A 26,072-nucleotide genomic window follows, 5' to 3' on the forward strand; every position below is an offset into this window, starting at 1 on the left:
ATAATGAAGAACAAAATGTCAAAGGCTAAGACATTTTGAAGATTGGTTTTCTATTGTAGGTGTACACTGTTAAATAATCAAAGTGTAATATTTTAATCGGCAAAACACTTATAATACAATTTTTTCTCCGCATAAACGCAGTAATTGATGTTTTGCGCGCTCTTGCTGGTGATTTTTTATTTTTGATTCGGATTTGTGGGTTAACTTTGCTGCTGTGTAGTTGTCGCTCTCCCTGGCAGCGCTGCGTCATCGACGACACTCCGACGTAAACAAGATAATGACCCACATAGTGGGAGGGGTAGGGGTGGTGGTATACCCTGCATACCCAGCGCAAATGCAGCGATCTTCGGTGTTTTCGCAGTTGCTATTCTTTTGTTTCGTTCTCATAAATATTTATGCAATTCCGTATGAACTGAAACATTGCCGCTACCTTTTTGCAATTTTTAATTCTTTTATTTACAATATTAATTTTTTCTTGACGCTCGATAGGCGACCTCCAAATGCGTTTTTCGGTTTTTATAATGCGTGCACTTGGCGTTGATCCAAATTCGCAATCCATAATTTATCAATGTTGTTTGTGATTGAAGAAAAACAAATAAAATAAACGTGTATAATAGGATATGAAATTCCTTTCGTGAGACTGAATTAATACCGAGCAAGGGCATAGACCTCTTGTATATTAACACCGCCATCACAGTAGAACATCACATGTGGAAACGATAAAAAGCTAGGAAAGTTGTTATATGCAAATAAATAATTACACTAGCTTACAAATTTAAATCGTGAAAAGCCCACAAAGGGGAACTTGGGTTTTCAGTAAAGTTGATTAAGAAGAGGGCACTTGAAATGTTTGTTTGGTAAAAATTTCAACAAACCAGACAAAAAGGTTGTCTGAACTCTTGTTAAAAAGGAACACTCAGCGCTTTTAACGTCAAAATTCTGTTCCAAATCTTTCGTTAAATAATCCAACTTCAACTTCAACAACAGACACCACCTTTTATCCTCTTAGCATACAACGAACCGCGATTTTCATGAAATAATCGAATGGTGGCACGCAATTGAAAGCCGTTTTGATTTGGTGGAGGCGAGTCGCGAAAATCTGTAAACATATCGGCCAACAAGAAAGCAGCTAAACAGAGCACCACCCGCGATGTAAAACTAAAAGCTACCGCCCTCGAGGGCCCCTCAAAACCGCCGACGGATAAGCATCTGGACCGACAGTTTGTCCAGTCAGTGAATAGTTAGTGTCCTTCTTTGCTTGCTACCTCCAACTAAAGTTAATCCTAATTTATTAAGTGAATTGAAACTGAAACACGTTTGTTATAATCTAATATTTTATTTTCTCCTTTTTTTCAGGTAAGTTGACTATAATTTTAGTAAGCTTCAAACGGGTAAGCCAAATTTGTCGTCCAATGTTAAATCTACACTTGCAATTAAATTAACTGTAAATTCTAGAAATTCGACCTTTTCATGGAAAAGTATGTAACAGGTAGAAGGAATCGTTTCCCACCCCATAAAATACATATGTATATACTGTTTTTGTTCTTGCTATAAACAAAATGACTCAAAAAAATATAATAATATAATAACTTGTAATTTTTTAAAAATTCAAAATTTAATTTTAATTAATTTTGTATTTTCATGTTATTAAAATATTATTGACATTAAAGATTTATTTAGGAAGAAAGGGTTTCGGTGAAATAAATAAAGAAGGAATGAAGTTAATCGGATCATTATAATCTAAGATCGGTAGTTTTTTTTTATCTTACGTTTTTGGACAAAGTTTTAAAAATTAAAACAAAAGCAATCCAGTTTCTTCCACAAATCCTGATACGCATGCTTATCTACCTATTTGTCGAATAGAATTTTTTTGATTAGAACATATTTGTTGTTGATTTTGCCCCGATTAAGTCCCACGGTCAAAATTAAAATATTTTTTTTGTATTTTATAGCGCTTTAAATGTGTACAAACGTCCCAAACAACTCGCGAGAATGCCCATTTGTTAAACAAATGTCGGGCTAATCATATTAAACAAATATTTTTTTGGCGAAATTCGTTTGGTTGCTTTGTTTTTTGTTTTCATGTTACATTTAGTGGTGATAGAGCAACCTAGTTAGACATAAGATGGTTCACTGTGTTTCAGCGTAACTCAACTGAAACTCAAACTAAACTCTCACTGTTATCGAAAAACTAGTCCCCTATGCTAGCCTTCGTAAAGTAACGGCAACCCAAATTAAGGTTTTGGTTAAGTTGATGATAACTTTATATATATACTCAATTCACTATGACTTTATTTAGCTTCACAAATACATATTTTTTTTATTTGAAGGAAAACTTTATTTTTTATACTCGAAATGCAGCAGAAAGTGTTTAAGTAAAGACTACAACAACTAAGTCAACCCGGCCATTAAAGGCGTTGGCATTGGGCCTTGCATACTTTTGGGCGGTGCTCTTTAATTAAACGGTACCCTTTTACTAATTGGTTGCATTTTTGGGGACTTTCTGTGCTCGCAAGGGGTTGCCACTCACCTCCCACTTCGCTCACCTTCTGTGTGAACCACTCTTTCTGCGTTTCTTTTTTGTTTTGTTGAATCACTGACACACGCGCGCTTACCTTTCTCTCTACATCTCTTTTCGGTTACCTAATTTTTGCATAGGTCGCCGGCACGAGAAATTCCGGTGCAGCCCACTAATAAATGCGAATAACCACCACAGGCAGATCGACACTCTCACGCACGACGCAGCGAATGAAATTAAGCTTTCCGTTGACTAGAAATTCTTTCGCGCTGTCTCCTCCTTGCTCTTGTTCCCCATTTCTCCCCCTCTCGCCGACCTTCGGCCACTCTCTTTCCATGCGACTATTAATTCTGCGGTTTCATACAACGTACATGATCCGAATTTCGGTCGATTGTTTCTTCATTCCCTATCGCTTGGAGTTGTGAAGTAACAGTAAGAAAATAAAAATTCGAAAAAAAATGTTCAACTTTGGCCTGGAAAACGTTGAAAACATCTGTTTTAAAAGCTTACCACAAAATAAACTTTCTGGCCCACTGTGCAACGTTTATCGCTTGAACACAGCTATGGTCAATTATTTGATGGTGTTCATTAAAAAAGATTGGCTTAAAACTTCAAATAACATTGTAAAAAGGCGTAATTTGTTACCTAATGGGTCTTCTGTTATTTGTAGACTGCTTACTTGCATTTAAATGATATTTGCCCACATATATAAATTTGTGATTTGTGATATAAATGATTTGTCCTCTCGTCATGACCGCTGCTGTGTTCGTAGGACGTCGGCGTAGCCGCTGCTGCGCTGCCGGTCGTTGTCAGTGTTGGATGTGAATGTGATGTAGATGCCGATGCTTCGACTCGCTCACTCGCGTTGAATCCATCGAGCAGGCGCGTCGTTACTCTCCTCTCGTTCCGCCGCGTTCCATTCAACTATTCACTTGTTGTTTTTGTACTTTTATCAGCGACAAAAAACGAAATAAATGTAAATAACAACGGCGAAACAAAAAGTGAAACAAATTCGTGACGAGCCTGATTACTTATTTATTTTTTGTGTCAACAGTGTGTGCAGTGTAGTGTACCAAGAAAATATAATCAAATTCAATATGCATTAAAATCTAATTAGTAGCCCATTGTTGCGTTTGCCGTCTGACACCAATAAGAAATTACGGAAAACAGAGCTTTAAAAGGCCAGTTTGTTGGAGTTTATTTCACTGCGTTGTGAAATATTCTCAATCTTTACGTTTGTTACTTTAGTTTTGAGGAGATATTTTTAGTGGGAGAATGTTCTAGAAAGCTTTTAAAAATACCCTATTTTTATGTTCTCTCTTTTATAACACTTGTCATCACATACATACGTATGTAGACTGTATATTGTGCATATAGACAAGTTTTTAGTGCAGCTTCACTACCAAAATAAAGAAGTATCTTTAAATTCATCAATGGAAAAGTTTTTGCAATCTCTCTATCTCGTTTATTAGATAGCTGTCTTCATCGCCCCCCTCTTTCCCTTGCAAAGCGCACAACAAGTGGCAAATCGAAGCGGCGTCGTCTTCAAACCTGTTTTACTGTATCGTTGTTGTTACTCTTTTAGAGTATACAGGAAAAAAATGTGTCTTATAGATGTAAAATATACGATTTTTAGGTTGAACAAACAAACTTTCAATATGTCTTATATATTATTTTAATTCTGCTTTTAATGGAGTGAAAATTATTTATTTACTGAAAGATTCAATATCTTATTGACACGACAATAGGGTTTGTCACAAACGCTATTGCTTAATCCGCTATATGATTACTAGTCATTTCATCACAATATACTTAGATTGTTTTTAGTGTAGTTACTGCTGCTGCGTCTCTGCGATAATTGGTGTGGTGACTCTCTCTTCTCCGGTGCCCGCACCCCCCAAACTCTATCCCTCAAACCACTGATCAACATTTGCTTTTATGGGCAGAAGTTCTTCAATGAGTAGTCAAAGCCGTGTTGAGTTGAAGGGGGAGGGGATAAGCGATTGGAGTCGCTGCAGTACGTGCATGCAATTCTTTATTGGCGACAATGTTGAAATATGCGCCTCGTTGCAAAGAAAACACACCCACGATCAAAATAATAGCCTTAAAGAGCCAATGATCTCTAGTCAATATTGCTGTTATAATTTGCTTCTAGGGGTAGGTAATGTTTTCTAAAGTTGACTTTGCAACATTATCAAGTTGTCGGTATTCATTCACACATACGATTTAAGTCCCCTTTTGAGTGCCTATTAGTATGACCGCTGGTGTTTATGGTGACTTGGGCCAAAAGTGAATTATTCATGTTGTTGCTGCTGTCGCTTTGCCAATGGAAAATTCCCAAAAAAAATTCGCATGAACTGTGCCGGCGGCTCCTCCGCCTCTCTTCCTCCTCCTCTCTTCCTCCTCCTCTCTTCAGCCTTCTCTCTTCCTCCTCCTCTCTTTCTTTCGTTCTTCTTTGCCCCCAAAGGCAAAAGTCGGAGTCGAAGTTACTTGGTGTTGTGTAGTTGTTGCTTTGCCCCCTCTTTCGTTTTAGTTTTTTCTTTAACATTTTTTATTTTTATAAAAATAGCACAGACGAAGAAATATTTGCACACACACACGTGTTGTAGCATTTGCTAATTTTCTTCGTTTGTTTCGCTTGGCGTTTTTTGTTTGTTTATTTTTCTGGTAATTCGCTTATTGCCTTTTTTCTCTTACCCCTCATCTGTTACTTTTCATATTTAGGTTTGCATTTTTAGACAAACATTTGTATCTTTTATGTGACGATCACTTTTATCGCTCTTTCTTCTCTTTCCCCTCCCACGCTTGAAATGTGTCAATGGTTCAAGGCAGGCAGGCAAATGAATAATGAAAAAATTCACTCGGAGCTTTTCACTTGAAAAGCTTCTGTATGGGGAGCTTTGCTTTCGTCAGACTTTTTCGGGAGCCAAACCTGCATGACATCAAGTTATAATACTAGTATTTCGCACGTTGGCCGATGCCAAAAAATTAATAAATATTTGTTTAAAAAAAATCTGTTTTTATACTACAATAATTAAAGAAGCCTACAAAAAACCTACAAATGCTATAATATCTGTAGTTTTCTATCATACTTATGCGGGTTATCTATAGTATTCTTTATTCATTTGATATTCTTTTTTAGTCAGTTTACTCATTAAAACCAGCACGATCTCGTTAGACGCTGTGATGCTGTTCATTATCTTTGATTTCACCCCCTCGGCTGAAAATCATTCTTCCAATCTTTCACTGGAGCCACGCAATCCACGTTTATCCTCTTATAAATATTTTCACGTCTTAATTACTTTTTGTTTGTTACTTTTGTATTTATGGCATAATGACGCGTTAAAAATGGGCGGTTTCTCACGCCCATTTATGGGATATTGGCATATCTGGTAACCAAAAATGTTGTTGCGACTGAAAATATAAAAAAAACAGCAACAAAGGAAACTAACTTATATATTCTTGATCAGCATCACTGACGAGTCTAATTAGTTATGTCCGTTTGTCTGTCTCTTTGTCTGTCCATTTCTACGCAAACTAGTCCCTCAGTTTTAAAACTGTCGGGATGAGACCTTCCCAAATGTTTTGTTATGTTATTGGACATATTAACTTCTTCTCTTGGGAATATTATTCCTTTAATATTTTAGAATTTCGAATACAATTTAAAACAAATCGGACGACTTTATCATATGGCCATAGCTGCCATAGAAAGGATCAGATAAATAATACAAAGTCCCTTATGTTTTGTTTTCGGTAAACATATAATTATAAACATAAAATTATAATTAAGATTTCTGTAATTAGTTTTTAGTTTTCTGAAAATCTGAATGCTCTGTACACACAATGCTCATAAGGGAACGACCGGCAAGGGTATAAAAACTTCGACTTGCCAAAGTTTGCTTTCTTTCTTATTTTTAATTATTTTCCCACCGATCTCTCCGTTTTGAAATCTTGAAAGAAAGCTACACCCCAGGGTAGAAAAGAAGAGTATGATAAGTCGAATTTGTTTCCATAATGGGAGCTAGAAGATAATCTGGGTATTCCCTAAACTGTTGAATTGCTGAATTGTTGAATTTTGATCAGCTGTTAATCAGCTGTTCCATACAAAGTCAACTGTCAGAAATTTCAGCAATTCAACAGCCTCGGGGCTGTTGAAAATTTTGTTTAATTGCTGAAAACCAGAGTTGTCGCTGTTCTCAACAAAAAGTTAGAGGGTAACTCTGGTCACTTGTAAGCGTGAAGAAATTGCAATCGTATAAAATATGCAAATAAAGGATATCTGATAGGACGCTGCCTGTTAGCAGTTCTAATAGTTTAGTTTTTTGGCTTATTCTCGGCATTTTCCTTAATTTTAAACATAATCTTTGGTAAACACAGCCTGGCAATTTGACAATCTGACAAACAGCAGACATCTTAAAATTTAAAATTCAACAGGGAACTTTTAGGGTCATTCCCTTAATGGCTGAAATTTTCTGTTGAATTTTCAACAATTCAACAGTTTAGGGAATACCCTGACTGTTTAAAAAATATTTTAAAATGCTAAACGCTGCGTAATAAGCTCAAGAATCTACATGCCAATCCCAACTTACTAGCTTGTATAGTTTCCGAGATCTCAGCGATCATACGGACGGACGGACAGACGGACAGGGCTAGATCGACTCGGCTGGTACTCCTGATCAAGAATGTAAATACATACTTTATGGGGTCGGATACGCTTACTTCTGCCTGTTACATGCTTTCCGATACTCTACGAGTAACGGGTATAAATACGGAACACGACCAATGGCACAAACCAGTGAAAACCCACAAATGACAAATGTCCAATATAGTGCTTCGTATAATGCACTTCCGGGCAAATTTTTTTTTTGGTTTTTATACCCGTTACTCGTAGAGTAAAAGGGTATACTAGATTCGTCGGAAAGTATGTAACAGGCAGAAGGAATCGTTTCCGACCCCATAAAGTATATATATTCTTGATCAGGATCACTAGCCGAGTCGATCTAGCCATGTCCGTCTGTCCGGATGAACGCTGAGATCTCGGAAACTATAAGAGCTAGGCTACTGAGATTTGGCGTGCAGATTCCTGAGCTTTTTACGCAGCGCAAGTTTGTTTCAGCAATGTGCCACGCCTACTCTTACTCCCACAAACCGCCCAAAACTGTGGCTCCTACAGTTTTGATGCTAGAATAAACATTTTAACTGAAGTTTATTGTTCTCATCAATACCTATCGATTGACCCAAAAAAAAGTTTGCCACGCCCACAAACCGCACAAGCCTGTGACGCCCACAGTTTTCATGCTAGATAAAAAATTTTAACTGAAATGTATTGGTCATGTCAATACCTATCGATTGATCAAAAAAAAACATTTGCCACGCCCACTCTAACGCCCATAACGCTTAAATCTGTCTACCGCCGGTAGGTGGCGTATTTTAATCTCGCTTTGCTGCTTGCATAACTCCATTTCCCTTTGGTCCCTTTAGCTGAGTAACGGGTATCTGATAGTCGAGTACCTCGACTATAGCGTTCTTCCTTGTTAAAATTGTAGAACCTGGCTAGGATACTTGATGTCATATTGTTTTTTATATTACGAATTCAGTTTTGTAACACTTTGACTCAACGCACTCGGTAGGTCTTAGTGAAAATGTATTGTTTATTGTTCTATGTATTGCTTGACAAATTTGTCGATGTATGTATGTACATAATACTATACACATGTACTGGCACAAAGAATCGACTGACGTCGCCATATTCTTGTTATCATTCAATTAATATTTTCACTTCAATTTGCAATAAAAAAGTATGTACACTTCTTATGACGGGACGGTATGGTACTAAATTTGAACGGCTATAAAAGCAAGGGATCGCAATATGATACAGAGGGTTGGATAGAAAAAGCTGGCCCAGAAGCCACACGATGTCTCGGGGCTATGAAAGTATGGCAAAAGCTTCAGAAACACGCGCTGTTCCTGCCACAAAATTGTTTTTTGAGCTCAATCAAGTTATTTTTTATTGCATACAAATCTATTAAACGAGAGTTGTCAGTTGATTGGATTGTTAGGATTGTGTGTGGGGCATACAAAGCTGTTGGGGAATGTGGACACCATCATGCCGGCACTTAAATTGTTTGTTTTTTAAAACTGCAACACAGTGAAAAATAGTTTTGGCTTGTAATAATTTTTTTCTTTGGATCTAAGATGTTTCTAATTCGGTTCCATTCTATCTTACCTAAAAATGTTTCCCTTCACCTGTATCAAATTCAAAAACAATAAAATAAATCATTACTCTTTGTGCTTTACGGAAATAAATTTGCCGATACTGACTCATTGATTCATTAACAACTTTCATGAGGTTTCGATAGTATTGGTCGACAGCAATTAACAAGTTAAAACTAATCTCTTAATTGAGTTCTATATGGAAATGTTGTCAATTAAGGGGTCTGGTGCCGGGGGTTTTATGTTCCGCTGAACTTCTATTTGCTATACTTAATTCTGGCCGATTTTTACGGAAATTCGAAGCGCAACACGAAAAAAATTAATTTAATGAAACCGAGAGCGTGGAAATGGCGGAAAAGCCGCCAATGGCCGCCTTGCTTCTCTTCATACTTATTTGTGCAGGCGATACAGATCGTGTATTTCTATGGATTACATTCAGTATACAGTAAATATAGCCTCGAATGCTCTTTTAACCTTTGCGGCTTACAAGCACGCGAAACTAAAAACGAGACTTGGATTCAGATTTGACTTTGGCCATTTGCGGTTCTTTTATTGGTGGATTTTTGGTGTGCGAGGCCAGTAAGGCGCATTAAACCAGTTGTGTGGTGTTGGCAACTATGCCGCCCACCTGCCCCTATTCCGCCGTTAGCGCCCCCAACCGCCCCTATTGGCAAGGTCGATTATCGTCCACTAGCAGAAGGCCGCGTAGAAAAAGCAATCGCATATTGTTTAAAAAGTTACCAACTGTTTAAGTTGCCTTGATTAATCGATCTGTTGCGTTTACTTTTCGCTTCATTCTGCTGTTTCAGGTTAAAGGTCTTCCTGGCCTTGGCTGCGTTCTTTTCCATTGCTTTAAAAAGTAAAAAACGGCTGACTTACGGCATTACATTTTTTTCTGTTTTAAACTATGGGTATCCGACAAGAGTGCTCCAATCCAATGGTCTAATTCGCATGCCTTCAACTACGTTTGCCTTAAAGATTTCTTGTCTAACTTTTGGTTCCATATCACTATTTCAACTGATCGGTAATTAAGCGTTAGCTTCCCGTGTGCCATGCGATTTAATTTTTGGCTGATTTTACTTAGCACTGAGGCAGGCATCAAAAAATTGGTCAACAATCGATATGTTTCGAATCCGAAAATAGGCACCAAATATTTATCACTTACCGTTTGGCTATTTTTAATGCGAATTTTTGAGGGGATGAAATAAGGTGGGAATGGGGAGAAAAGGACGTTTAACCAGCGGCGCGTGGCATTTAACGAAATTATCGCATGTGACCAACTAAATCGCAACTCCCCTCCTCTACCGATTACACCGAGAGTTTTCGCCGCTCGCCGAAACTTTCCAGTCTGCTGCACAACAATGTGAAACGGATTCATAGATATACAGATATATATATTTTTTCTGCGTTTCATTGCGAATCTTTTGGCGTAATTAGCGTGCACAATTAGCACATCTCTAGCACTCGTAGCGCCGTCCCTTTCCAGCTTGTTTGCGTGCAAATTTAATTAGCAGCCCCGGCCAGAAAGAGACGGCAAGAAGGGAAGTACTAGATGAATTTTTGGATGGAAATTTAATGGCTTTGAGGTGAACTCTTTTGTCCGCTACTCCCACTTATTGATTGAAAAAAAAGACTCAACTTTTCCAGTGGTTGATATGCAATTAGCACTTTGTTATTTATGCGCCGAATTCATTTTCCGCCTTGCCATTTGCTCACGGCAAATATATGTACGGTCGGTATTGGACCTATCACTTAGTGTGGGTCCATCAATGATCCGCTTATCACGTGCTTCCCGAAACGCCCCCGATTGTCTATTTGAAATGTGGCACTTGTAACTCGCAGTTAATTCCAACCAGATTTGTGTGGGGCTACCAGTGGTGTCTGGTCCTAACCGAATCCAAGCCAGCTTGGCCCAAGTTGTTTGGGATCGCTCAGTGCAATAGCACTTCGGCAAAGAGTGGGCCTTGCTTTTGGATTGTCTGGAGGAAATCTTATCGCAAACATATAGTGCTTGTTAGTCGTCTGCCGTCTGGTGTCATCGAGTGTCTGGGCAGATACCAAAGTGTTTATGTGGTTCGTGACTCGGCAGAGCATAGATTGGGTAAACAAAGAGGAGTACGAATAAGGCCTTGGATAAGAGTGTTAAATAGTATAATTTATTCAAGTAGTTTTATAAAAACGAGAACTCAAAAGATGTATATTACAAGACTTTATGACACCGAATAATGCGGATTGGAGATATTTCCTCTACTTTGTGAGGGGTATGGGGATACTGACCTTTGTAATGGGGGCTCCCTGGTTGGCTTCTCTGCTTTCGATTTTAAAAACAAAGCGGGGAAGCACAATGGAACAAACAAAACAACACAAAGGCGTTTTCAAGAAGCGCTGAGAAAAAGAGCAAGAAAGAAGCAGAAACTTCGGCGCTCGTCTGACGTAAATGCTGCCACGCATTGCGTCATTGTGGGGCTGGATGGGAGTAGGTGCGAAAGGGGCCGATACTGTGGGAGGGGGATGGCAATGCGTGAGTGGGAGAGCAGCTTTTATTTCTGCTCTCACGAGAGCATTTGTCGGCTTTTTTGCTCATTAATGCTTTGATTTTTGTTTTATATTTTGTTGTATTTGTTGCTGTTCATGACACATGCTTCACTTATTTAACGAAATGGGGGTGGTCGAAAAAAGAGGAAAGGTTGTTGTCTATTTATTGTTTATTTATAAACCAAAAATGTAGTAAAGCTTACGTGGTCGACGCTCGCGACCTCTTTTTCTTGATATTAATACCCGTTACTCGTAGAGTAAAAGGGTGTATGGGGTTCGTCGGAGAGTATGTACCAGGTAGAAAGAAGCATTTCCGACCCTATAAAGAATGTGATCAGGATCACTAGCCGAGTCGCTCCAGCCATGTCCCTCAAATTTTTACAATAACTTTAATTCGTAAGTTATAGATGGATTCCATAAATTTGCATATGTATCTCTCTAATTCACTATCGACAAATACTTAAATTGTCTGATGCAATTCATTGATGGATTGCGTACAACTTTAATATTTTGTCTGTTTGGCTTGTGTCTTGTCCAGATTTTGTTGTATGTTTTAAATACTTTTTTATATTTTATATATAACTTGTTATATATGATTATTTTATTGCATATGTACTTTGCATTTTCCTACGTTTTTAATATGTACTTTTAGCAGTTACTTGATGGCAAAAGGGGTTTACAAATACACGGGTTGAAGGGAGTTCCCTAGCTTACTTTTATATTTATTTTTTACGTTTTGTTTTGTTTCTCAGTTTTCTTGTTTCGGTTTTTGGGGGACAACCCAAGTACTTGGAACTTCGCATTTAGTCAGCGCTCTTTTAATTTGTTTTGTCTTGTTTCTTTATTTTTTTTTTGTGATTTTGAAAAAATATGTTGTGACTAAGCCAATGCCAATCTACATAAGTGGTTTTAACCCATTGAAGCCCCTTGTGTTTTTTGAGCAGGATTTAGTTTAGTATTTATCGAGAACGTTTGCTTGGAAGTTTTGAAATCATAAAAATGGCCAATATCACCAAAAACATAAAATATCATATCTAAATGATTGTCTAATAAAAAATTGTGCTGCAATGAATATAAGTACATATAATAAAACCTATATTATTTCTTTATAGAATTTTTAATATTAAAAATATTTGGCTAATAGCAATCTTAAAATGTTTCAAAATACGCATCCACTCATAATAAGTTGAATCACATTGTTTTTGCTTACAGGCAAATTGTGTTCTGTTTATTTTTACAAATACAGTCGTGACTTTCCCATGAATTCCGACTAGAAAAAATAAACAAAAATATTTTGTAATTCTTATCAATGTGGAAAATGCTTCTTTACCTCGTTTATTTTTTTACATCGAGCAATTCAACATTGTTGTTGTTTTCCATGTAATTATGATAATCAAGCGCAGTAAAAAATGGAAACAAAGGACTTGGCAACTTGAAGGGGTTTTTTGAGGGGGTTTTTGAGATTCGGAATATGTACGCAGAGTGAGGTTTTTAGAGTGGATTGCAGCTTATCAACGTAAGTTAATCTCTGCTCTCCTCTTGTATATGTATATGTATATGCAAACTTCAATATTACGGGGCCATATAGATAGGCGATACATGCTTTAATTCAACTTCTAGTTCCATTTCACTTTGTTCCAAACAGGGAAAAGTACTTAACACATACACGACCAAAGTTCACGTTTGGCTAAGCGTTTTATATTATTTTTGATTAATTAGGCAATTTGCTTGAACTCTTGTTTTTGTTACTTTTTTATTTGCTGATAAGATTCGGGCATGAATTGCGTTGTGCACGTGTGGTTTTAGCAGTAGTCGAGTCCATCCCACTTCCGCCCAATAGCAGCAAGGCCATTCGACAATTTTGACATTCAGCCCACTCACCATCCGTCGATTTTTTGTTAGTCGTAATTTGCGAGGATGAGTGATTGGCTAAAGGCTGAAAGTGAATCTTAAATGAGTGGGAATTTGAATGAAATAAGTCACACGAAATTTCGTATTATTTAATTGGTCATTTGATTATGAAATACATGGTGTTGGGCAATTCTAGTAAACGCCTGAAGATTATGGCTCTGGCTCAAACCAAGGTTCCTTTAAAGAAGTTCTGTTGCTTTTATATAATCTTGACTTGAAATTTTTCCATTTGTCGTAAACCCTTATTGAAGAAAGGAATAAATTGTTGTTGGTTTTAAATTTAAAGGAAAAAGACTCGAACTGAGATGTCTGTGTATTCTTCAAGTTTCTTTGTTTTCCATATGTCACATTGTTGTCATATATGTAAGTGTTTAAGTATTTAATAATCGTGTAATTACTGCTCTAATAATACGAGCAAACGCACACACCGATACCTAATCAACGAATATTGATTGTATTAATTTGCATATATTTATTTATATCTATTTCTGAATTTATATATTTGCTGTAAGACGAGTATTATGGAATATTTACCATTTATTTTTTGTAAACGCTGAGTGGACTGTTAAGAGTGTGCCGTTTCGGTTTTTACCAGTTTTTGGCAGTTCTTGTTTCCGTCTATCCTAGGTGTGGGTGGTAATTGGTTGGGGGTTGCAAGCAGGGTTGGGCATTGACTAATCGCTGGCTTTGGCACCTTCTCTCATCTTTCTTCAGTCACCTCTCCTTTGTAATATTTTCCTCGTTTTTCCTACGGACTGTCCCGCTTTACCCCCTTTGAAATTTCCACTGTGCGCCTCCTTTTGCCTCAGGGATTTTAGCATTTCGACGGCTTTGTGCTTATACCTTTGTTGTGTATAATTTTTCCTTTGTAGTTCATGTGTCATTGTTTCCTTTTTATCGATTTTTCACGCAAGTCGCAACCAAACAGCAGCGGTAAATCTTGCAGTACCAACCTATGTTATTTATAGCAATTTATAAGCATTACAAATAAATTAAACCTTAAAACATAATCATAATTGTATTTTATGTTATTTGTTCAGTTTCCTCCTTGAACCGGTTTGTGTTTATTTTACGTTTTTGCTATCGGTGTGCTGAAACCGTTGTTATCGAAGTCATATGCCTTTTGGATGTGGATCGAATTTGAGGTGTAGTCATGGGTTAATTGCCTTGGTCCGCTCTAATTATTGATTGCCGACTCGGTCATTAGCAGCTGACGATGGAAGTGCGAGGATAGTGATAACAATGCACAAGCTGCTTTTTATACCCGTTCCTTGTAGAGTATTATATTCGTCGGGTGTAACAGGTAAAATGAAGTGTGTTCGACCCTATAAAATAAATATGTTCTTGATTAGGAACGTAGCTGTTTCCGTCCGTCCGAATGATTTTGTATTTTATAGTCGAGGATTTGGAGGCGTTCCTTTTTTGTGTACCATCCGAAAACCTTCCACTTTAAGCTGGTTATTTGCGGACTTTTGGTATTCTTAAGTCTTTGGTAAATAGATGCGCGAATTTCCTGAGGTTCTTTCTTAAATGATTTTCCTCTTTTCTTGTTCCCAAATGAAATGCAAATATTATATTGTCTGTTATATACATTTTTTTACTTTCTTTTGTTCTGTTTATTTCTCTTCTACGCGCTCGTAATTTCACTTTCACTTTCATATGGTTGATGAAGTGGACAACAGATGGTGCTGCTGTGTAAGCAACAGGCGGTGTATTCGATGTATTTTTGGGTTTTCGTTTCTGTTCTACGGTTGAATTTTTTGGTTGTTGCTTATTTTATTTGGCTTTTGGTGTCAAACGCCGCCTCTAATTTTATTTATAGTCGCAATTCTGTTCGATAGCCTAGACCCCAAAAAAGGGGCATGAAACGAGTGGGGAAAACAGGTTTGGCTTTGACATTTTTCTAACATTCGGAATCAATAATTCCCAGCCGGTAAAAATAGCCTGTAAAAACATGTCTTGGCGCAATTACCACTTTTAGTAATACCAACCACGGAAAATGTCAGAGCCCATTATCGACATGCAAGTTCAAGACCAAGTAAACAAGAACACAACAGCTAGGCTCACGGGCCCCCCAGCAAAGCCGCAGACCGGCTTTCATTTTCACTGGAAACCCCGACACTAAGGCCCAGCCCCAACTCATTTGCTATTTAAATGGAAGTTGACTCAAAACTAAAACCCACAGGCACGTGGGGAGCAGTGCAAACTGGGTACCTGGCGCCAAATGAAAATGTCATTAAATAGTTAATGGCTATTCGAATGGGAAAAGAGCAAGAAAGTTCACTATTATTTTGTGATACTTTTTGGTGGACTTCTCTAGATTCAGAGGTTATTTGTAAATCTAGTGAACAGTAAGAACCTACATACATACATATGTATTTCGTTATTGTAATGTCCATTAAATTTTTTTTTAGAAGAGAAATGCACGTTGTTAAAGATTAAAATACAGAGTTAAAATATAAATAGAAACAAGAGAGAGATGATATGCACACAGCAATGTGACTTTCCAATTCAAGAACAAGATTTGGGGCTTTGCCTCAAACTTAATGCAGTCGATAAAAATGTAAGCCGTCGACGCAGTGGCGGAATAACCATACTAGGGCTAGGAGTTTTATTTTTAAGTTTAGGTGGGATAATCTAAGGAAATAGAAGAAAAAACAAGAAATTTATTAAAAACTATCTAATTTTTAGATGTTTAATATGTCTTAAGAAGCGGTCTTTCATTTCATTTTTCCTGTCGAAACTGCGTCACCCTGTTGCACTGGGAGCGGTCGGCCAGTAGTTTGCTTTGTTAGTTCATCCCCCAACTAGCTCGGGTTCGTTTTTCTGCTTCTTTATTGTTATTTCCCCGTTTCTTTTAGTTTTGCGCCACAGCATGACCTAACCAACTAAGCCAACAAACTGACCTAAGCACCCTATGTAATTCCCTGCACCGCCCGGCCCCTATCGCCAACCTGCCCCGTTGTTGGACACTTGTCATCGTCTGCAAAACCGCTTTCAACCTGAAACCGAACTGAACGCCGTTCCGTATAGGGAGATTTTACATACGGACGGAGACGACGGAGACTCATGCAATAATTGTGTTGTTGATTTAATGGGGCTTGCCTTTGGTCTATTGCGCACTGTCTGCTGACCAGTGTTTTTTTGTGCTGATGTTTACCTTCTATACGTTTACCGTTGTTCTTTGGGTAGTACCCTTCTTGGTTAACGGTTCAGTTTCATTTCAACTTGACTGGGACACTCCTCTAATTTGCAGTAATGTGGCGTTGTCCTCTGTTTTCAAACACTTTCGCGTGGTAGCTCCATAAAACCGATTCGATTGCATCGGTCTAGGTGGTATGGTACCAATTGGTAAATAGTAATAACATCAATTAGGCGACGCAGATTACTTCACCGTGCAACTGAGTATCAATTTGCCATTGATTTTTGTAATGCTACTTTATTTGCAGAAACTGTACGGTATTATAAATATATTATCAATACATGTATATGTATATAGCGATTTATTAGTATGGCTCACTAAATAATATTTGGCGATATGGGTTATTGAAAAGACTGAAATACTGTGATAATCATTTTAACTCTATAACGCGATTTTCACAGATTACCAAATCAACTTGAAACCTTTAAATGCGTTTTTCTTGAAATGATGATTTTTAAGAACATTTCATTATTCTAGTCAATTAACCATATGTTTTCTTTATCCATTGTTTAAGTACAGAATAAGTATGATACGTTGACAATCTTATTAGGATCATTTTTGCTTTATGCGCGGATCCACGGCAGGATATGGGCATAGATCATCCCCCCACTCGGGTTAAAAAGTATATGTAATATGTATTTTATTCCCAATTTCGAATTTCTGCTCTACAATTTTTTTTGGATATCCCCCCCCATCCATTTACTCCAACGCAACTTGCATATCTTTAAAAGTTTTAGTCCGTTAAGTAAAATAAATAAAATTCAAAAGTTCAAGACTATACCCCCCTTCATTTACATTTTTGGTCTTTTTGATTTAATATTAAGCACTGTTGATAAATATGTGCAGTTGTAAATTAATAGGCCCGCACGCGAAAAAAATACCCATAAACAAATAAAAAGTTTGTTATTGGTTTATTATGGTTTCTTTTTTTGGTTTTAGGGGTAGTATTTTTAATGCTGATAAAAAGCCATTTTAAAGTAGTGATAAGATTAGGGCTCTGGAGCAAGTTGAACAAAAGGAAAACGAGCTTCAGAAGCTAATCATCTTTCGGTTAGTCCCAGAATAGCAGCTGCGTTCCATTCCGTTGTGTCGCTCTTTGCAGGTTTTCATTGTCAAACGTTACACCTGAGGGAAGGTAACTCTCCATCCGTTGGCCCTCTCTTTCTTTTATTCTTTCCCATCTCTCTCATTCACTGCGTGCTTGCGTAGTGTTTCATTGCCATTCGTTCGCTCATTCGTTCTCGGCCGTTCCCCGGCAGATCTTGCATCTCCCTTATTCACTGACACTTACGCTGAGGCTATCTCCCTTCTTTTTACTGGCACTCACGGTGGCTTACGTTTTGCCGACACTTACGTTTTGTTTGCGTGTGTTGTAACAGATGTGTGTGTGCGTCAGCGATAATAAAATTTGAGTGGCCGTTTTCGTTTAGGTTTCTCGAGCAGCTCTCAGTCGCGAAACTCAAAGACTCAAAGGCGGGCTGCACGCTGAGAAAACGGAGCAGACAACGCGAATAATTTACCAAAATAGACACTTAAATATTGAAAATCACAAAGATCTCTCTCACTGCTATTTTTTGTTTTTGTTTCGTGTGAGTGTGTTTAAATTTGAAAAGTTTTTGTTTGGCTTTTCTGTGTATTTTTTACGGTGTCCAAATCAACAAACCGCAATGCTGGGCTAAATTTAGCCAGAAAACTTGAACAAGTTTTTGAAAATGCATTCAAAAAATCAAAAATTGGTGTAACCAAATCATAATCAAGGTCTAATTAGTTTTTTAAAATAAAAACCAGGCAATGTGACTGTGAAGCGCCAAGACAAGCTAGAAAAATATAAAAAGGAGTGATTTTAAACCCTAAACCAACAGCCTACTAAGCTGTGCTACCTAAGGCGCCTAATAAACTTAAAAGAACCAACAAACAAAATACTCTAACGCCTAGAGTATTTAACAGACCATTAAAAACCTGATGGCAACAACAACCACAACGCAGGCAGCAGGAGCTGCACCAGCTCTCAATTTATTGCCCGCCAGCAATAATAATATAAATAATGCACTAAACATTAATAATAACAACGCGATAAGCCAGCCGATTAAAATACCGCTGAACGAGCGCTTCTCATCGCAAACATCGACAGGTTCGGCGGACAGTGGCGTAATTGTTTCCAGTGCATCGCAGCAGCAACTGCAGTTGCCGCCACCTCGCAGTAGCAGTGGCTCGCTGAGTTTGCCACAGGTGCCACCTGGCGGCAAGTGGCGGCAGAAGCAGCATCGGCAGCAGTTGCTGCTCAGTCAAGATAGCGGCATCGAAAACGGCGTCACGACCCGTCCATCGAAAGCCAAGGATACTCAGGGTGTGGGAAAAGGAAAACCGAGCCATAACGCCATAGGCTCCAAGGAGAGCGGGGAGCAATCGAACAGCAGCAGCGAAAGCCTAGGCAGCAATTGTTCCGAGACCCAGGATCAGCAGAGAGTAAGAGCCTCTTCCGCTCTAGAGCTCAGCAGTGTGGACAATCCCACTGTCGTAGGTGCGAGTAATGTGGCTAACAACATCCTGCGAAGCCGCATCAAGTACAAGAGTACCAATAGCACCGGGACCCAGGGATTCGATGTGGAGGATCGCATCGATGAGGTAGAAATCTGTGATGATGACGTTGACTGCGATGACGTGGAAATCGAGGAGGAGGACGATGGCGTCAATGTGGACGACGATGTCGAGGAGGCCGACAACGACAACCAATCTGACAGTCAGTCGGGTATTATAATAAACCTCAAGAGCAAGACCGAGCAACAGGTGGGGGAGGAGGAGCAGGCGGCAAGGGAGGTGGATGTTAAACCCAAGAACCGATTACTGCCACCCGATCAGGCGGAATTAACAGTGGCAGCGGCCATAGCTCGTCGTCGCGATGCCAAGAGTCTCGCCACCGACGGCCACATATACTTTCCCCTGCTCAAGATCAGCGAGGATCCGCACATTGATTCCAAGCTGATCAATCGCAAGGACGGCCTCCAGGATACCATGTATTACCTGGACGAGTTTGGCAGTCCCAAGTTGAGGGAGAAGTTCGCCCGCAAGCAGAAACAGCTGCTTGCCAAGCAGCAGAAACAAATGATGAAGAGGGAGAGGAGGAGCGAGGAGCAGCGCAAGAAGCGAAACACCACCGTGGCATCCAATTTGGCTGCCAGCGGTGCGGTGGTGGATGAGACCAAAGATGATTATAAGCAACAACCACACTGTGATACTAGCTCTAGGAGCAAACATAACTCGGTACCCAATCCCCCTAGCCATCTCCATGATGATCACCATATCGATGTGGATGTAGAAGAGGACGTGGATGCCAACAGCCACATGGACAACGGTGTAGTTAAGATGCGCCGCCACAGCCACGACAACCACTACGATAGAATTCCCCAGAGCAATTCAACCACAATCACCACCCGCCCTAAAAACGATCGGCAGTCGCAGGACACCGGAGATATCGAGCAAGGAGCCGAACCAGATCTCGAAGGTTACGCAGATGAGGACAGCGATGAGAGTGGCGAGAACGTTAAGACTGCCAAATTGGCCAGAACTCAGTCCTGCGTCAGTTGGACCAAAGTGGTGCAAAAGTTCAAAAACATACTAGGTAAAATATTTTGGGGGTGCCACAAAAATCGCGCAGCTCTGAAATTATTACATCAATATACATTTAATGCTAATTTTGCGCTAGTAGATTTCTGTGGCACTTATATACAATGCGTTATTCCTAAGAGACTAGTTTTGTTTATGACAGAAAGCGAGCTCTTACAAAAAATTTCAACACACAATACATAATAATAATAATGACACTACTTTAACCATTCCTAAATAAATATTAAATTAGTGAAATCATAATTCAAGTGAATTATATATTGAATGCAGCTGGAAAACAACTTAAAATGACATAGGGGTCCCACAGAAAAGGCTTACCGCTGAGTTGGAGTGGGTGTCTTATGGGCAACAATATAGATTCTAAGCGAATTTAGCGGTATGCGATTTCTGTGGTACCCCTGATATGTTTAGAGTTCAATTAAAATGGTTTAGTTGTTTTAAAAGCACTTGTTCCAACACTTAAAAACTTCCTAAGGAATCATTTTTTTGAATAAAATTCGTTGTAAAAAAATACCTTATATATATTAACTTTTTTTTACGTATTTGTTTCGGTGTTTCGTAGGGCTTCAAGTATTAACTAACTGATTATAGTCACTAGTCACTATCTATAATATTATTTATTTTTTAATTAAAGTACTGAGATATTTGTATACTGCACTTCATAAACCTTGTCATTTATAACATCCTTATGGATTTTTCTAGAACTTAACATTTCCAATAGACTTTTCCTGTAAAACCAAGTACCATAAAATCTTATAAATTGTTTTAAACTGTGATTTTTAAAAATTGCCATTTTCTTTCTTCTATTTGTAGGTAAGTGTTGATTCAACGGGAACACAAATTCCTCAAAACTCCTGAGGGTTATCGTATCGGGTGAGATTGTTCTACGTACACACACATATACACACATAGATAAGTATTCTTATTTGGGGTATGTATGGTTACGGAAATTTTTTGAAGATTAATAGGAAAGTGATAAAGTTTTCGCTGCGGGTGAGGGAAGTGAAAATTCCTTCATTAGTCAATGAAAAAAATTATGTAAGATTGTTTATGATATTTTCATAACATTTTTCTCAACAACTTCCTTTAAAAATAAAATTTTGTTGTTAACTGCTGTCCTATATAGAAGTGTGGTCAATGAACGAATGCACTCTTGATAGCTTTGTCTAGGTTTTTCTTTGCTGCGATAAATAAGCAGCGGAATTATACTCAGGCGGAAACGCTCAGGGATATATACAAACTTATACTTACATTTGTGATCGTATTCTCCCTTGTATTGTCATACAAAATGTGATCTTGGCTTTATTGTGGAAAGCAGTTGACAGGCGATAAGGAAAAGCGGAATATTCTCGTCCGTGCTCTATAACAGGCCATATTTCTCTGTTGTTGCATTTGTCGTTGATAAGAAGAATCTAGGGAGGGGCGAAAGAAAGAGACCGGGAGCCAGAAAAAAGAGATGGCAGAACCAGGGCAACAGCACTCACTTACGCCACCTGATTTTGATTTCTTCACCTCTACTCATTTGAACATTATACTTTGTGACTAGCAAACTTTGGATTAAATATATATTACTTAACCTGAGATTTACGACATGACTTAACAAGTGCGCAAAAAGTGACCGGAAATTTTTCAGAAAAGATTATAGATATAATAAATAAAACCCCAAGAATGCGATTAAATATTTAGATTACATTTTAGTGGTGGAAAATAAACCAAGTATTCTCATCATAATCCAAATACTTGTCATTCGATAGTTTTTCTTTGTTATAGTCAGTTATTTTGTATATCATAGAATACTATTTCTATCCCTTTGTTCCAAGATCCTATTACAATTGGATAACTAAAATGCAAATAGCCATATTTAGGTATTACGAATGTAATATATATATTGTTAACTTGTTGTCAGTTGCATCATTTTGGAATCTTGGCCCGGGAGCTTATCGAAGCGTTAACGTTGCGGTGCGAAAAGTAACAATCCCCTTATTATGAGTGTTCTTTATGGAAGGCACTGTGTCACAACGTGCTTGTCACCTCAGTTTCATCTTCATCCTCTTCACATCATCCCCAGCTTAAGTTGATGTCTCAGTTCCCATCCGGTAAGTCGTATAAGTGATTTGCAGCTTTGGCAGATGCTGACTGATAAGAAAGCCGACAGAGCTTATTAGCAAATGATAAAGGTACACAGGGAGAAATATTTTATAAATACATCAGAAATGTACACAGACAAAAATTAAATACGTTGATATTTAAGTAAATAAACAGTTTTATTTTAATATATTAGCACAGAACCTAATGATATTAATTTGTATATATGATTTTAGTTTAAGTCATATTCTTTCTTTATGGGAATTTTCTTATGAAAGTGTTAAACATAAGTCGGTTATACTTGTTTTTAAGAAATATCATTTCATATCATTGGTAAAAATGGTTGTTTCTCTGTGTAAGGTTCAAGTTCGAGCTATAGCTAATGCTGCTTGCATGATCAGAGATCAGCAGTAAAAAGATCAAGAGGCTAGCGGCTATATTCCTTACAGCTCTGATTTTATACAGCCACATTTATATAAAAATATATATATAGACCGACCGCTTCGAAGGGGGAGGTTGGAAGGAATTAAGAATTCGGGAGCAGAGATAAGGCGTTGTTAGTTGTTGTTATTTTTGTATTTTTGTTAACGCTCGACAATCACGCGCTCGTCTCATAAAACGGATGACAGAGCAAAAAACTTCCAAAAATATTAGAGCCCCACAACATGCATATATTTAGCAGCTTGTGAAATGTATTTTTTGTACCGTGTATACATACATACCTACTTGTACGTATAAGTTTAAAAATATTCTTAAATTCACTAACTTGTGACCAAATGGAGGCGTGTCTGTCGTCCTAATGAGGTGTTTTTTATTTTTATTTCTTGTTGTTTTGCATTCGATCACCCTCTCACCTCATTTCTTTTCTACCCTGCCCTGCCTCAAGTTTGTGTATATATTTTTTTCTATTGGTTTGAAATTTGAAATGGCAAAAATATGTTTTTCTAAACCTTGCTGTGTAAAACTAGGGGTTATTCAGGGTTTGTTTTAGCGAACTTTTTAGCATGACTTCTTTTTTGGGGCAATAATACATTTTATCACATTATATATTAAGGAGAAAGTCAGGAAAAAAAAGTCGGGAAGGAATCCCTGCTACCTGTTTTTGCATTTGCACACATCCTCTACTTCTGATTATTTCGGAACAATTAAAAAAACAAATTTTTATTCTAGAAGCACAGACCGGTTTTATTAATAATCTGATTCAATGATGATTAAAATAGCTTTAAAATTTTGTATTACTGCACAGTACAATATAATTGACAGCGATTTAACAACTGATTAGTGTTACTATTTTCAAAACATACAGTAATGGAAAAGTTTCGTTTAACATTTGCTTAGCTGTTTCTCATTGCCAATTTACCCCTCCCCCTGCTTTTATTTTATTTCGCTTTATTTTATTTAGTGTTTTATTAACTTGAATTCAAAACTTGTTTGTTCAGCTGCATAAAAGAGCATTTTTCTGCGGAAGAGACTAGGACCACCTCTCTTTGTATTGATTTCTATAGGCAAACTGGCTTCTTCCTTTTCGATTTTGTGTTTTGTATTCTTGCATACATTTTCTTTTCTAGTTTTTTGTTTTTTCTTTTCTACTATCTTTTTTATTTTCTTGGCACTTTGAGGTCTTCCCAACAATTAAGTAAAAGATATACAGATAGAAAACAAATAGTTGCGGATTTTATGGTGGCATCTAAAAGTATGCAGTGAAAAGTTTTACCTAAAAATAATTGGCTTAAATAAGACTGGGGGCTTCGATGATAATGATGCAGGTGATAGTGCCTGGTATGTATAAAGATCTCTATAATGATGCCAAATGTTGCAGATTGTGGGGCATCTCGTGATCTCCGCCCGCGTGGTGTCGTCTTCTCGCTATCCTTGTTTTTCTGTAACGCTTATTTATCTCTTCTCTCCTTTCATTTAATCCGTGATCGACAGATAGCTGTCTCAGCCAATAAAAATAAAATCAATTCAATTAAATAAAAAATATACAGTTTATATACTAGAGGAACAAATCTTTAGCACAGAGCAAAAATGGCATTGGTAGTGTATATCTTTTTAATGGTCAGCAAAGGCAAGGTGATTTTGCTGATTCTACAGCAAATGAAATATATGTATGTACATATGTATTCCTCTTCATATTTTTCCCCTTCAAAAGTCGCAGTTCAACTGAACGATCTTAAGTCCACGTATGCTGTATTTTAACTACGTTAAAAATTCAATTGATTACAGTTGTATCCAGGAGACTTGCTTATCAATGTTATTTTAAAGGGGGTTTAGAGGGCGAGTATATAACTTATCTGCAGTTTTTGGTGGAGGTCCTATGCAGGGGGCGTTCTGGGCGTGGTCGAGTTCAATTTAAGCCAATCAAGTTTTTTAGTTGTTTTGGGCATAATGGCTACTGGTAAAAAGAGACGATGACTCGGACTCTTTATACACAAATATCTATTAATAGGGTTGAAAGTAGGAGTTTTTGGGGGTATTTCTTTTATACTTTATTTTATTGCCCGATTTGTCTGCGGTTACTTCCTTTCGTTCTGAGTGGGATTACGCCCCGTTTGCCCCCTTCTTTTTTTCTTTTTTACCACTGCGTCATAGCATTTTGCATACCACATCACCTGCCCACAAACAACCCACGCCCCCTTTTTGCGGCTGAGTGGTGCCAACTGCTTGTATATCGATTAGTTTCCGGCGACGTTGGCGGCACAACAAATTGCTTTGCCTTTCAGACGGCTCCAACTGTTCCACCATCAGCAGACCCTCAGTTTTCTCCTCTTTAATATAGTTTTTCAATGTTTGGTTAATGGGTAGGTTGGATGTTGTACCTATTGATAGTTTGATTGATTTAGCAGTCCTTTGAAAATGCAATTGATAAATGTAAGAGCGACAGTGGGGGGCACTAAAATAAGATCGATGCAGAGCTGATGAACCGATTAAATCGATAAGCACAGAAAACGAAATTTAAAAGGATACAAGATACAAATACAATGTTTCGATCTTGGAGACATTACAAAATGTTAAATAATTTCATCATAAAATATGCATCTACCAAGAATCCTGATTGGCTTTTGCGTTAAAAATCCGCTTGATGGTGAGAAACCATTTGGGTTGAATAATAGGGTAATAACAGTAAATTAAATAACTTAACGTGCAGTACCACTAAAACTATCGTTGTTTAATATCTGTTAATTATTCATATGATCCATACGATTCATATTATTTACCTGTGTTGCAGATGCAATGAGAACCAATGTCAATGTCAGGAGCGGGTTACGACTTATTGGCTTCTTTTTAAATTTATTTGCTGTTTTTATTTTCTCTGCAATTCTGCGTCTAATTGATTCATTAAAATGAAATAGTTTTTATTTGCTGCGTATATCCTTTGATTTGTCTTCTCCGCCCTGTTCTTTCTCTGATTCTTCTGCCGATTATTCGTTCTCCGCTTCGGCTTCGGCTTCTTCTCTCAGCCGCATTGAACTGTCAGTTGTCTGTCGCCAAAAAGGCGGAGGCCTAAGGGGCGTGGCTGTAGTATGCTTGACCACGCTTGGCTGCCGCTGTCGTTCTTCTGTCTTTTGACTTTTGGGTCTTCAGTCTTCAATCCCTCTGTCTCTTCTTTGGCCTTATCGCAATTTTCCTGCAATTAAAATTTTCCCCAAACCGCAACAAATTGTTCGTGATAATTATGATGCAGATTTTTAGGTATTTATTTTTTTAAGCGCGTTTTAATCGATCGACGAATTTGTGGGTCGCCTGAGTGTGTGGATCGAGTATGGAACCGACCACCCTTCGTGTGGCATTCGTGAGCGATCTTTGTGTCTCTTAATCGCCATTCGCGTTGTCCTCTGCTCTTTTCCACTTATTTGTCGCCACCCACCAATTGTGCTGCGGTAGCTCGAGCGATCGGATCGTTAGATTGAAAGCGGAACGAAACGTATCGATCTAATCAGTACTTCTCTTTCTCTTAAAAGAATAAAAAAACGAAATTTCGAA

The 26,072-nt window shown here is 38.0% G+C and overlaps 1 protein-coding gene across 15 annotated transcripts in view; it reads left to right on the top strand.

Moving 5' to 3' along the window:
• The window catches only part of sgg (glycogen synthase kinase 3 beta homolog shaggy), a 55,194-nt gene that overhangs the window by 15,919 nt on the left and 13,203 nt on the right, over positions 1-26,072 (top strand). For 2 of the 15 annotated variants that reach the window (XM_036820496.3, XM_065867882.2), the window contains exon 1: positions 17,841-19,998. The exons of 9 other annotated variants lie outside the window; for them this stretch is intronic. In XM_036820496.3, coding sequence (XP_036676391.2) covers positions 18,342-19,998 — 1,657 coding nt within the window. In that variant the 5' untranslated portion in view covers positions 17,841-18,341. Of the gene's footprint in view, positions 1-17,840; positions 19,999-26,072 lie in introns of those variants that run through there. 4 more of the 15 variants (XM_036820497.3, XM_065867883.2, XM_036820505.3 and 1 more) reach the window with 3 other exon arrangements.

This window comes from Drosophila suzukii, chromosome X, assembly GCF_043229965.1.
Source record: "Drosophila suzukii chromosome X, CBGP_Dsuzu_IsoJpt1.0, whole genome shotgun sequence".
NCBI lineage: Eukaryota > Metazoa > Arthropoda > Insecta > Diptera > Drosophilidae > Drosophila > Drosophila suzukii.